At 40.4% G+C, this 15033-nt stretch overlaps 1 protein-coding gene across 1 annotated transcript in view; it reads right to left on the bottom strand.

Annotated features, from left to right (window-relative positions):
• Positions 1-913: 913 nt before the first annotated feature.
• LOC125879579 (retinoic acid receptor alpha-B-like) overlaps positions 914-15033 on the bottom strand; it is a 30222-nt gene continuing 16102 nt past the window's right edge. The window contains exons 2-9 of the mRNA XM_049561527.1: positions 10502-10656; positions 8599-8740; positions 6421-6581; positions 6111-6287; positions 5712-5916; positions 5439-5506; positions 3465-3555; positions 914-1809 (exon numbers count right to left, since the gene is read on the bottom strand). Coding sequence (XP_049417484.1) covers positions 1541-1809; positions 3465-3555; positions 5439-5506; positions 5712-5916; positions 6111-6287; positions 6421-6581; positions 8599-8740; positions 10502-10656 — 1268 coding nt within the window. The 3' untranslated portion in view covers positions 914-1540. The remainder of the gene's footprint in view (positions 1810-3464; positions 3556-5438; positions 5507-5711; positions 5917-6110; positions 6288-6420; positions 6582-8598; positions 8741-10501; positions 10657-15033) is intronic.

Genomic DNA, 15033 nt, shown 5'->3' with positions numbered 1-15033 from the left:
GCTATGTGCTGGACATATATAAGTGCTAGACACATGATAAACAACTACATAGGAGGAATAAAACGTCGTGTCTTAAATATTTGCTGTTGTACAGTTCAAGTTCCTTCATAAAGAATTTATGATCTTTAATGTGGCAGTCTCTGGGGTTATTCTGTTTGCAAGGTATCTGTCTGCTTTAAAGGCACAGGTCATTGAAAAAAGGAAAATATTTAGTTTATGATGCCTTAAAGGGTTGCATGTTAAAATAGAGGTTTTTTTTTACTTGAATAAGATAATGTGAATATGAAAAATGATGGTGTATTTCACAGCAAAGACTCCATTTTACCAAAGAGCACACACATTTCAAGACAGAAGAGGAGAGCCATACTTCTTTATTGAACTCCCTGTGTTTTTTATAACTTTCCAATGAGTTTTACCTCACCATACATTAAAGAGGACAACACTGAAAATGGAGGTTTGTACCTGACAGAGTAGGGATGTTGTAGTGAGACAGCAACTCTGTGTAAACAGACTATAAAAAACAAAACTCAGTGTGTGCATTTTGAGGCAGCACCTGTTGTCACTGAGGATGAAATTTCCATGTTACCTTAATTAAATTATAAGTCTGCCGAGCTCAACAGCTCAAATGCCACAGTGAGGGTTGATTACTCTTGTGAGGAGTTTTTGTAGTCCTGGTATACCAGTCTGTCCACCAACAGGCACACATTGCATTACTCTAAAATTAAATTATGTTTAACAGTTTGCTGAAGTGAAGTTGCTAGCTGCACCTGGAAACTAAATCTGACAGATGATGATGCAAAGCAACAAATAGAGAAATATGTCTGCCAAATTAAGTCAAGCATTGCTAGTTTTCCCTGATGTGTCTGTAAGGGCATTGGAAGCATTAGGCTGGGGGCACTGTGTGTGTGTGTGTTGGAGGGGGGGTTGAAGGAAGAACTATTTACAGCTGTATTGGGGAGAAACAGTATATACAAATTTACATTTAGGAAAATAACCTCTTGTATAAGTCCACCTCAGTTCAACAACTTCTTTCACAGCCTTTTTATATACAATATAATACAAATAATAATTTTGCATACTATACATCACTTCATATGGGGGGATATGAATCCTCTTCATCAGTCTGTCCACATTTAAATATCTTCATCATCCTTCATTTCGGTTCACACAGTTTGCATATAATACACTTTTTCTGCATTATATAAAAAGATTGCAAAAATGCTGTTTTTTGCATTTGATGTATAAAACCATGATGTCTGAACACAAATTCAGTCCCCACACCATAGAATATCTGCTTCATTTAACCTCATACCACCTAAAAATTAACCTCCCTGCTGGTAGGCATAAGGTTTAATAATGTCATGGACAAAACATGTCACCAGTAACTAGTTAATGGGTTCAGAGAGTCAGACTTTTTGTCCTCCACATCACGTTATTAGGTGCAGTTTTTCCTGCTTCCAGTCTGCGGTGTCGTTGGTTTTCTTGCAGTACCACGATATGCCGTGGGGTGGCGCTGTGTAGAGCAGAGGCGCTGAGGACTTCAGGTGGAGGGGGAGGGAGAAGAGGGGGAGCAGGGTGCAGGGCTCAGGCTGGGAGATGAAACCGATTTGGGTGACGGACTTGGTTGACAGCTGCCGAGTTCCGTTTCATTCTCTTCTCTGGCTCCTCCTCTTCCTTTTCCTCCTCCTCCCCCTTTCCCTCCTCCAGCTCCATGCCCCTCCAGTCCCTCAGAGTTCTCCAGCATCTCCTGGATGAGAGGAGGCATGGAGCCGGGTATCTCCATCTTCAGTGTGATCACTCGCTCTGCTCCTATGAGAAAGAGGCGAATAGAGAAACTTCAGGACAAGAGAACACGTCACTAAGTAGGAACCTGGTGTGGTGGATATGACATGATTGTCATTGTGGTAGCAGTTCAGGCTGTGTGCAGTAATTATATGTTTTGCTACGAAAAGTAATGCACCTATTTCATACATATCCCACATAATCATGAGCCAGTAATTCATGGATAACCTACATATTTTGGAAGAATGCATTCATATGACCAGTGCGCTGACAGGAGTAAGCAAAGAAGCCATCCTGAGTTGTCTTGTAAGGAGGCAGGTTGGGGCGGTGGATGCATCACAAAATGCAGGACTTTTCCCCAGGACTTTCTCCAGGTATGCGGATCTGTGTGAACCTTGAGTGACCTTTGAGTCATTATAAAGAACGTCTTCACCATGTTTCTTTTCCCTAAACCTAACCTCTAGAACTTTACATTAAGGACGTAACGTCATTCGTGGGGCACTAATTTGTAGGGTGTCATGCTAACTGTGTGCATTTTCATAGGATATAATCTGAACCACTCTATGAGGATACGCTGAATGGTATTACTACCATGTATTTCACATTATAGTGATTTTATAATAAATAGTAGGCATGTCACAATAGCAAAAATTTAGTAGTTGATATCAATACCAGTGAAATTCATGATACCATATGATAGGACTTAAAATGACATTTTGTGGGGGATTTAGTGTCTTCACGATTTATTGTTTCTGATGTGTGAAATAAAAGTAATGGCAAAATGGTTTTCAGCTTACAAAAATAAACAGGAGGTCTGTGTCACTGTGACGTGGTTACATTTCTGTGGAGGAGCACGTCAGGCTACGGCATAGGCTACTGTGTGGGGTACAAAGAGCCTATGCCGTACTGTAGGTACAGTGTCAGTTTGATGCAGAAGTACAAATCCTGCTTGAGTCCCTCTTGGTTAGCCACATCTCTGTCATGCCCAGAACAAAGGCATCTGTAGATTTGTGTTGGAAACTTTACTGGGCTTAAAGTTAATCAGTCTTGTTGCTAAAAGTCTGGGCATTACTAAGAATGACAGAAGGCAGGGGAATGCCTGACAGGGTCTGACGTTTCACTCTGTCCTGAACTCCACTCCACTTCACCTTTCTATGAAGCTTGTTAGAAATAGTCTTTTGATTGTGACTGTCATCAAGTGGAATAAAGTGGCAATTTTTGTGGCTGACCTGGGTGACAGTCAGGGGAGCACACAGACACCACAAAGCCTGTCTGTTAAAGCTGTTTCAAACTTAAGCAGACCAGGAATTCAACAAGTCCAACTTAGCAAAGCAGCTTGCCGACAGACATGCTGAGCGGTTCAAAGACCAACAGCTTGGTGAATATGATAACATAATAATATCATGCCCATGCCATCAGTCAAATGAGTCAGATTTATTTTGTGACGAGCAAACTTTTCCAACTTCAGAATTTGACAAGGCAATTAGGGTCAATGATAACTTGTGTAATTTGGCTTCATCTTTCTAGCTAACTTAGCAATGTGGAAAATATTGCTGCACATGACCGCTCACAAGTGTAAATATTCAAACTAACCCCAACAACACTGCCCATGTGTAATCAGAAGCCTGTAGACTACTACCAGCCATCACTGGTGTGTGTATGTGTGTGTGTGCGTGTCTCACCCTTGACACTGATACTCCTGAGGTCTGTAATCTTCATCAGTATCTTAGGGAACATACAGGGTTTCTCAGGCCTCCTCCTCCTCACATAGATCTGTGCACACACAAAGACATGGATAAAAACGTTTTGTTTATATGTCATAGTGCTAGGAGATATGGAGAAAAACAAATATCACAATCTTTTTGACCAACTCCTTCATTAACAATATTACAGGGCATATTTTACATCACTCTTCTGAAATGCAGCCTTTAAAACTAAGGAAAAGACAACTCTTACTATAAAAACCCCTTGTTTTGGACACCTTTCTGCTTTGTTTGGTGAATTTTTTTGTTCCCAGCGTTTCTATTATTAATGACTTAAGTGTGTGTTTTACAGAAAGATTAAACTTTGTTTTACTGATGTTTATTTCCTCACTCAGTCTTGCTGGTTGCCATGTCCCTGCTAAATAAAGATAGTAGAAGAAACAGTACATAAGAATTAAGGATGCACCATATATATTATTATTATTACTTACACTCTCTCTAGCTGTGTGTGTGTGTGAGACACAGCTGCTTGTTCGTCTGAATTAAGTGTTAATGTGTGAGGTGAATCAATCGTGCATCGCCATTCTATTTGGTAGCTATGGGCTATTCAACCAGGGACGGTGAGACAGCACCTGGATAGAATTTATAAAAATGCAGCGTGACAATATAAACTTTTCATACATCAGATGTAACGCGGACTTGCCGATGCCAACCCATTCATATGAGTCAGCTGCCTCTGTTTGTCTCTGTTAGTGGAGACTTCACTCTGCAGTGTAGTTTATACACTTCACTGATACACCAGAGAATTACACAACACTGGGCTTCATCATTTCCCTCTCTCTTACCATTAACTATACATTTAATACTGATTAAAAGTAATTTTGCTTTCACATCCTTGTATTTATTATATTCACCTGTATTGTAGGGTTATATGGGGGCGGGGGCGTTGGGGGTAGGCCATTTGACAATACCCCAGAAAACCTCCCTCTTTTTCACAGCCTAATGTTGGCAGATATGGAAGAGTCACAACTGTTCTTTGTGTTTGTTGTGTTAGTGATGGTGATGTTGGTTTGATTTGGTTAGGTCAGGGCCATGGAATATTACATCATCCATATTTTCTAGCTACATCTCAGCCTTTCTTACCCTCAGGTGTACATAAACTACAGGTTCTAGTGATTTAAACAAATAAATAAATACAACCTGTGAAATTATCTGTTATTGGCCATGAGAAGCAGGCAATTATCAGTTATCAATATCTGTTGAAAAAAAAAATCAATATCGGTGCATCCCTATTAAGAATACATTTATACCTGTTGTGGTCTTATTTTTATTCTGCTGCATATGGTGGGCATTTATAAACTATCTTCACTCCTGTCATTTAAAGGATATGTCTGGTGATATTCTAAATCTTGTAATGCCAACAAATCCTATGAAAAGATCACAACCAACAATGAATTGTGAGTGTATCTAAAGCCTGATTCACCTTCTTCCTTTGTGCCATAGAGTTCCATTATAATCCAAACACTACTAAAAACACATCAGTGAGCCACACTGTTGAACTGGTTGACATGTTCCACCATGAACACAAACACTGTAGTTTACTTTGACTCATTCCAACATACACTGTACTGCTGCCCCAGATACCCACTAGAGCATGGTGTTGCAAATAATCCCAAAGCAAAATTCACTTCTGTTTGAGTAGCGTTTGCTAAAAACTATACTGACAAGCTTCATTACTGAGCCTTCTTAGTCCTGTAAAATAAAACTACATATCTGAAATATACTTTTAAAGGTTTCCACCCTCCAAACAAACAGGCATGGTGATGAGTACCACAGACAGGGTAAGAAAAGTTAGAACGTACTGACTGACTGACTGACTGTTGGTTTGAGTCTTTTCAAAGAATTTTTCCTTGTGAAATGACTAAGTACTAAAATCATAAGTAGATGCCAAACCTTCAAGGCTTCAAGCATTGGCTCCTGAAGAACATCCACCTTCTCTGACTCCTCCAGATCCTGACGATCTGCATGCACACATACAAAAAACACATTACACCACAATAGTATGTACACAGAACATGAATCTGTACAGTCTTACTACACACACCATTTCTATGTGAATGTGGGACTCAAGAGGACAAAAATAATTTCTATCCTTACTGATTTTTCCATCACTACTCAACTCTACATTCTTTTATTTCATATTCCTGAGAAAATCAAGTGCAGTACCTCCACAGAGCAGGCAGATGGCGCTGAGTAATCCTGTCTCTGCATCGTCCATCTCCAGTGGGAGCAGCTGGTTGGCAAAGGAGAATACCAGATCTGTGAGAGGTCCGAACCCTGCGTTGTGCATCTGGGTGCGGTTCAGAGTCAAACCATCTGAGAAGGTCATGGTGTCCTGATCGGGGGTATAGCGGGTGCAGATCCTTAGAATCTAGGAAAAGGGGATGAGGTGGCCGAAAGCAGAAGGAAACAACATGAGATGAATCATTTAATGGAGACTTTTTATACACAACTTTCTGCTATGCCACAGATGTACATTGCCCCATGTGTTGAACATTTGTCTCTGTTGAGGAACTGTTTGTGTAACTGGCTCTAAGAGTGTGCTGATATGTGACAAAAACTCACCAGTATGTCGAGGCAGGCGGCTTTGAGCAGGGTGATCTGATCAGCGATGCTTAACGTGGTGAAACCAGGGAGCTGCTTGGCGAACTCCACTGTCTTAATGATGCATTTGGTGGACAATTCACTGAACTTGTCCCAAAGACTGACATCCAGAGCGACACGGTGCTCTGAGCTGTTGCTCTGCAGGTTGGGGTCAGGGAAAGAGAGAGACAGACACCTTTAGAGCACTGGCTTTATCTGTATGTTCCATTTGTTTTTAGGTGTAAGTCAATTTTTTAAATTAAAATATGCTTGTTAGTGTAGGTGTGTGTACCGTGGTGTATTTTCCCAGCTGACAGAGGGAAGGAAATGTGTCCTGATGGGCCCGGCGGACTCGTTCAATCATCTGCTCTGTGTCTGCTGACAGGACGTAGATCTCTGTCTCCCCCTGCCTCTTTTCTTCTTTCTTCTTCTTCATTCTATCATTTCGCACCACTGTTGGTGGGGGCAAAGACAGAAAGATTTAGCTCAGACATTAAGCAGCAGTTAGCATTGATATCTTTATTCAAAGACAGGGAGGCTGCTATTTCAAAGTTCTCATGTCACAGTTACTTTTAAATCTTTTGTGTATATTTATGCCTCCCACCAGCCTGTATTTAGTAAGTCTGAGGGAAGACCTGTAAGACATGGGCTTTTACCAGACAGTGGATCTAATGAAGGTGGTGACTCTATGGAAAATGAGAATGTAGCATTTTTAGAGCCTGACACATACCAGGGACTGTAATTTAAGATATTTCGGTGCATCAATTTGACTACTCTTTCCGTAATCTTGCAAGTACTTATCCATCCATTATGCTATTCAGGGTCACAGGGGAGCTGAAGCTGATAACAGTTCACACTGGGCAAAGGCAGGGTACACCCTAGACAGGTCACCAGACAATCACATGGCTGACACATAGAGACAGACAACCATTCTCACTCACATTCACACCTACGGACAATTCACCATCAGCCAACCTCATTACCTCATCCCCATGTACATGAAAGCACAACAGTATGCCTACATCCCTGAAGCAGGATTACATATAACCGATGTCTCGATGGTCCACAAACAGTTTATGCTAGTCAAATCAGAGTCTGCAATGTTAACATTGTCACTGTTTTTCAAAGACGTGACCAATAAAATGTTTCGTGGTTTGCTGATATACATGTGGGGATGAGAAAATGCATTACAGGATGCCCCCTTAGCCTGCTAGCCTGCTACAGAGACAAGGAACAGGCCACACTGCCTACCTGAGCAGCACATGTGGGCACCAAACATCTTGTTTATTTACTTTATGTGTACTTTTCAGCAGAGAGCACCTTAAGTATCCAAAGAGCACCTGTATGTGATCCCCACAAAGACCCAGCAGTGCCTCTATCCCATTGTCTTCACAGCAACATTACACTTTTCACTACAGTTTCAATGTCAATATCTGTAGAAAAAAAAAATTAATATATTTTTTTAACCCTATAATCTTTTTGTGTTTTAAATTAAAAGCCTCAAGTATTTCTGTGGAAAGAATCCCTTCATTTGAAAACAAAATACTTTTAATATTATTTGCTATAGAGTACCTAGAATAAACACAGATGGCCATGGTGCGCTGCCAGAAAACCGTGGATCGGGAGAGAGTTACTGCCCCAGGTGAAGAAATTCAAGTGTCTCAGAATATCATTCAAGAGTGAGGGTAAAATGGAGCGTGAGATGGATTGGCGATTTGGCACAGCAGCATCAGCAGTGGGTGCTGCGCTGGGCGGTCGTGGTGAAGAGGGAGCTAAGCCAAAAGGTGAAGCTTCCAATTTACCAGTCCTTCTAAGTCTAAAACCCACATCTATGGTCATGAGCTTTGGGTAGTGACTGAAAGAATGAGATTGCGGATACAAGCAGCTGAAATGTGTTCCCACTGGAGGGTGGCTGGGCTCAGCCATAGAAAAAGGGTGAGGAGTGCAGACATCTGGAGGGACCTTGGAGTAGAGCTTCTGCTCCTTGGCATTGAAAGGGGCCAGTTGAGGTGGTCTGGGCATCTGATCAGGATGCCCCCTAGGCACCTCCTGTTAAAGGTTTTCTAGGCACATCCAACTAGTAGGAGGCACTGGGGCAGACCCAGACACTGCTCTGTACTCCTTTAAGATTTGAAAAAAGGAAATGGTATAGTGAGGTATGATGCTGGCTATTACAAGTTGATGGTGGTGGTTTTGTGGGGCGTGTATCAACTGAGAAAGGCCACCAGAGGGAGACAAATATCAAGGTTAAAACACATCACTGTGCTGTCTTAGAGAAGCACCAAGCTTGAACTGTACTGCATCTCCTGCTTAAAGTATAGAAGTCACTTTGCTTGCTATGCTCTGTTAATTATAGCATGACTACAAGCAATCTAAACATAAACAAACATTAACCCTTTACAGTTTAGAACTTCATCCTTTTCCACACTTTACTCCACACACACAGAAAGGCTCTATAGACTGTACTCACACTCCTTGGACATGCCGACTTCGAGGCATTTCTGCAGTCGACAGGACTGACACCGGTTCCTCGTCACCTTGTTTATGACACACACTTTGTCTCGGTGGCATGTGTACACCATGTTCTTCTGGATGCTCCTCCGAAAGAAACCCTGACACAGAAAAATGGAGACGAGGGAACAGAATACAACAGTATTGTGAACATCTGGAGCGGCTGTTTTTTAAACCTGAAATAAAAGCAGGGACAACCTTCATTTTAGAACTAAAACTGCACTATCAACTATAACCACTACTGCAAACACTTGAGGAGTGTGCTGTTTATTGTTGACGGCCAGCTGGACGCAGGTCTGTAAATGGCCTAAACGGAAATGCCTAGATGCACCCAAAAACCCACACACAGATATCAAAACAGATACTTATTGCATGCAGAGAGAATTGGTACGTGCGCGTGTGTGTGTTTGTGTGTGTAGGATTGGATGAAGCAAAGAGGCTTACAGATCCTAAGGGAGGTGCAAAGGTTGTGACCTCTTCGCTTACACATTACGCAAATACTTTGTAGTCTCACGCAACTGTTTTTCATTCAGGTTTTCTAGCTGTAACCTGCCACTGTTTATAAACACCATGCAGTAAGCCAATGTGAGTGTTGCAATGCAGCAGTAATGTACCTCTTTTGAAATGTTTTTTCCGCCGAGTACCGCTTGTTTAGAGCAAAAAATTTTGGAAACATAAAAGGCCTATCTGAATAGGTATAACACAGCATTGCGCTATTGGTGTCTGATTTAGGGGCAGAACACATACTACATTTTTTGCACCCTTAAATACATTGTTTTCAATGTAGATGCGTGGCAGGCATGCTCAAATGCCAGAGCGATGTCTATTTTTCAGGGCACAACGGCTGTGCCCTGACATAAACAGAGTTCAATTTTTGGAACACAGCAGCACACACATCATGTCATGTGACAAGGAACGACCATTCACAACTGGCAGATATCTTTTTTTTTTTTTTTAAGATTATTTTTTGGGCTGTTTTGCCTTTAATGAACAGGACAGATTGAAATGGGGTGAGAGAGAGAGAGTAGGGGTTGACATGCAGCAAAGGGTCGCAAGCCGGAGTCGAACCTACGACTGCTGCAGCGAGGCATCACCTCTGTACATGGGGCGCCAGCACTATCCACCACGCCACCGGCGCCCCAGCTGGCAGATATCTTTACCTTAATCCATAAATATCATTAATAAAATGGTGAAGAAGTTGATCATTCAGTGCAGGGCTGCCAGAGCTTTCCATCTACCCTACAGACAAAAAGACCTACACACAAACAGTGCCAGGAAGAAGATCAGCTCTGCACTCAGGATTTCAGGAAAACAGGCTATAATATGGTGCTTGATGAGTTTGCCTAGCAACCTCAGACGCAACCTGCTGCCGCACTCTTGAAAGCCGGCACAGAAAAGGCACAAGAGTAGGACCCAGCACCTGACCCTGTGTTTTCCAGGCGGTTAGAGATGCAGCATGTGTACGGCCCCTTACTAAATACAGTAAGCTTACAATTGAAATACACTGAAATGCTTCATTTCAAATGTTAATAAACCATCACTAAATTCGTGGCAAACCTGTTTTTTTGCCATTATGCAAAAACACCGGGACAGCCTCGTAGTTGCACTGAACTGCATATTTTTGATAATTTGCACTTACAATTTAGTTTATAATTTAAAGAATTATGCATGATGGATTTTTTATTTTTATTTTTTTATTTTTTTTTATTTTTTTTTTTACAAAAATTTAAAAAACAAAAAATGTACCCCCTGCAGGATTTCAAAGTACCTCTAGGAGTACAAGTACCCCCAAATGGCAAACTCTGCTGAAGTGTATGTTGTGTTGGTGTTGGTTAAGCTCACTCATATGTTCAGATACCTACCTTGCAACCCTCGCAGGCACTGACTCCATAGTGGTATCCTGAAGATTTGTCCTGACATACAAAGCAGGGCTTGTAGACACGGGGTGGAGGTGGAGGTGAGGGGGGGCTGGGGATGAGTAGGTCCTCTCCTGAACTCGTGCTCTCAGTCTCTATGGCTGCAGGAGGACACAGAGGCAGGAAAAATCAGGATGTTGCAGTTAGTCAGACTGCAATAAAAGTGCATTTCTGTTAAGACTAGGAATTCAGTAATCTGATACTGGATATTGGGCCAATACTGACTTGACTAGCTGAATTGGGTATTAGTGACAATAGGGGCGATGTATTCGAATCAATTCTTTTTCTTTATGTAGAATCCAAATTCTTATTAAGAATTTTCTGCTTTTTAGTTTGCACTCTATTTGGACTTAATTATGATTAAATGATTATATTTTGTCCTTATTTTATTCAATTGTATTGTAATCTGGAATCTTAATCTGTTTTAGTTTTGAACAATTCATGCCTGCATTTACAAGGTTTACACTTGAATTGCAACTTTTAATTTTTTTGGTGTACTTAAAAGTGGAGGGAAGGCAGAGATATATGTGGCTGATATCTCCAACACTCAGCAATTCACACCAAAACAATGAGGCATACAGTTTATTAATAAAACACAAGTATCATTTCAGTACTCTGTATTAGCCAATACCCAAAGCCCAGCACATCCTGAATTAGTACATCGGTTTCTCTGTTTTGTATTTAACTTGAGTTGAAGTAAGATTTGGATTTTTTTTAACTTTTATTTATCAAAAGTAACAGTGTCCCCTATTTTTGACACTGTACCACCTGATTTGACACCAAAGACTTAAGTCAGTGAGTGGATGCAGGTGAGCTAACTATCAGTCATAGATGGTACCGTCAAGATTAGGGCTGCCCCCTGAAAGTCCCTTCTGTTGACTGAGATTGCTTCAAGTCAAGCATTTGTTCTGTTCTTTTTGTTTTTTGGCATGTAGGTGAGCGCTTTTCTCTTTCACACTCCTCTTTGGCACAGAAAGCTAAAGACATGCTGGCAGCAGCACACATACATCTTTGCACTGTAAGGCTCTGGGACAACATTATTTTCACTCTTCTGCTAAGAAGTGGTGAATATATAGCCTGCAGATATTTAATACAATATCGTCTCTGACTTTTGTGTGATATCTAGTGTTGGCTATAAATGTTGTTCCAACATGTTGTTGGGGCCATTAGCTTGTTAATTATATGCATGAATGCTGCTGTCACCCTAAACATGTCACTGGGCATCGTTTAAACTTTAAAACTTCACATGAAAAAGAAATAGTTGAATATTGTATTAAATGGCTGAATCTGATTCGACTAGCATCATTTCGAGTTGGGTACAGCTCTAATCAAGATAAACATTTAGCTTTGTACAATTTGCTTAAGTTGATTATCCAAATCAAATTAGCTCAGGTTTTTGGGGACAGTTTTGCATCAGAGGACAACCATCCCATTCCTTAACTTTACATACACCAGATAATACTATGCAAGATTTTTGGAGACTGTGTGATTTTCACATATTGTTATTAACATCAAAGCTGATTCAGGCTGAGTATGTTTTCAACACCAACTGTCCTGTTTGTGCCATCAGCTTTATCAGAATTATGCTTCATAAATATAAATTTACCAAAACCCAGCTTCTTATTTTCAATTTACGTATTTCCAATGATGATAACAATCTGTCTGTAGTGGTTGCAAAGATAGTCTGTGTCTGCACCTCCCACCTATATTAATAAAAAAGCCACAGGGTTGCAGAGAGAACGGTTCAGGACACCAATGAATAGCTATTAAAACCCCAATTCCAAAAGAGTTGGGATGCTGTGTAAAAAATATATACAAACAGAATACAATGATTTGCAAATCCCTTTTTGATACATTTTCAATTAAATTCAAGATATTTAGTGTTCAAACTGATAAACATTATTGTTTTTGTTTTTTTACATATACACTCGATGCTTGCAACACATTTCAAAAATGTTGGGACAAGGGTATGTTTATCACTGTGTGACATCACCTTTTCCTTTAACAACATTCACTGAGTGTTTGGGAACTGGAGACATTAATTGTTAAAGTTTTGAAAGTAAATTTCTTTACAATTCTTGCTTGATTAACTGCTTCAGTTGCCCACTCAGTTCAGTCTGGGGTCTCCATTGCCATATTTTGCACTTCATGACATGCCACACATGTTCAATAGGAGACAGGTCTGGACTGCAGGCAGGTCAGTCTAGTACCTGCACTCTTTTATTACGAAGCCACGCCGTTGGAGCACATGCAGAATGTGTCTTTTTGTCTTGCTGGAATAAGCATAGACGTCCCTGAAAAAGACCTCATCTGGATGACAGCATATCTTCCTCCAAAACCTGTATGTAAGTGTACCCATGCAAATTACCCATGATGGCATGGGCACTAACACTCCCCCATGATACGTTCTTAAACTTTTGGACAATTTGCAGTTTTTCACAGAGTGGTGAACCTCCTGTTGTCCTTTCTTGTGAACACCTGAGCCTTCAGAGGATGCCCCTTTCAGACCCAGTCATAATGTTAACACCTGTTACCAGTTAATCTGTTTACCTGATGAACGTTCCAAACATGTGTTTTTTAAACATTCTACAACTTGCTCTGTCTTTACTTGCCCCTGTCCCAACTTTTTTTAAACTTGCTGCAGGCATCACATTTAGAATGAGTGTATATTTCCAAAAAAACAATCAAGTTTATCAGTTTGAACTCTAAGTATCTTGTCTCTGTACTATACTTAACTGAATGGAAGTCAAAACAGATTTGCAAATCACTGCATTCTGTTTTTATTTATATTTTACATAGTGTCCCATCTTTTTTGCAGTGGAGATTGTAATAGCTGTTCAGTGGTATCCTTAGCCGGTCACAACCCTGTGCCTTTTTTTTTTTTTTTTTGTAAATGACAATAGGTAGGAGTTACAGACACAAACTATCCCTGCAACCATCAAAGATCCAAACCAACAGTTTTTCCCAGGTCAGGTAAGTGGGTCAGAAAACTACATGCCCAAAGTCAAGTTTTGCCTGCCCCTGTTTTATTTAGTGTTTCTTTTGAGGCAAACAGTGCAATGCATAGTTGGCGTTCTGCCCACATCCTCTAACGCCACCCAACTGAACTCCTGTTCCAGGATAATTGAAATGGTGCTTGTGCTTCAGCTCATAAACTTTGTCTTTACCCAAAACCATTTTCTCCTGACAGCCCGATCGGAACTGTGCATGTGCAGTACTCCAAAGAGATGGGAGGGCAGCAAGATGGCTCACTCCTGAGCTATTTCAATCAAGAGATCCAGAAAAAACAATGTTTTTAATTCGTTTTTACAACTTGCCAAATCAGACAAGTGAATTACTAGATATATTAGCCCAGCATGGTATTTTGCTTATTGTGGGCAATCCTTACTGTTGAGCCCTGTATATAACTTCCAAAGAATGTAAATGTTTAATTTTGTCTGCAACCTTTGTCATGAAAACCTTCTTGGATATTATTATATTTGTTTTGACTGTAACGATGCAAGCATAAACTTGGTCGGCCATATACTGATTATACTCAATGTACAGTGGCTTGTTCCATGCGGGATGTATAAAATGACTATATCATGAACATCAAGGTCAAATTGTCAAGACATATTTTTTAAGCCACCAGCATAAGATCCACTTTGGTGTTTTGGTTCTCTCACTGGAGGAGCACCAGTGAAACTTTCACATACTATTAATATATAAACAGAGCCGTTAGTTTGTTTCCAGCTCACAGTGAATAAATCCTCACGTTTAACAGTGCCACAATAACACTAACTGCCAAAAACAACCAGTATTGACCAGTAGCTTCAAGTTCAAAGCAAAAATTTCACTTCCAGCCCAAAATGAGCATATATATATATATATATATATATATATATACATATTTTATTGTCACAAAAACGAGCAGAGAAGCCTGGAACTGTCTATTCTGTTTGTTACTATAGCTGGATATGTCAAAAGTTGTACATAAAATAGCTCACTTTTTAAAGAATGTTTTATCTTTTTAAAAATTATTTATGTTGCACTTCATTCCTGCTGGGTGACATTTTGTTTATCGTTCCTGTACTGAATATGTTGTTTCTCTTCCATACAATGTTAGCATGACATTGTGTCGTTATACTCTAATCCAATCTTAACTCTAATCTCTTAATCACATATTGCTTTGGTAAGATGAAAATCAAGGTTACAATCTGGTGGGTCTGGACAGGGAGTTTGTTTCGACTGGCATAGTAAATTCACTTCGGTGGTTGGATTTTATCTTGTCAAATGGAATTCATTTGTGTACTGTCATTTCCCTGTCCAGCTCATGATAGTACATAGCTGCTGATGTGCAGCTGACTCCTCCACTGTTGTTTGAGCTAAGTAAACCATAACATCCCATTCTGTGTCCAGGCTCATTTTGTCAAAGTGGCTGTTTTATTTTTGCTCAGAGACCTGGCAAAGACTGACTCTGACCCATTTTAAGGTCCTGA

The sequence above is a fragment of the Epinephelus fuscoguttatus genome, linkage group LG19, assembly GCF_011397635.1.
Source record: "Epinephelus fuscoguttatus linkage group LG19, E.fuscoguttatus.final_Chr_v1".
Taxonomy (NCBI): Eukaryota; Metazoa; Chordata; class Actinopteri; order Perciformes; family Serranidae; genus Epinephelus; species Epinephelus fuscoguttatus.
This window is presented reverse-complemented; position numbering and strand designations above follow the sequence as displayed.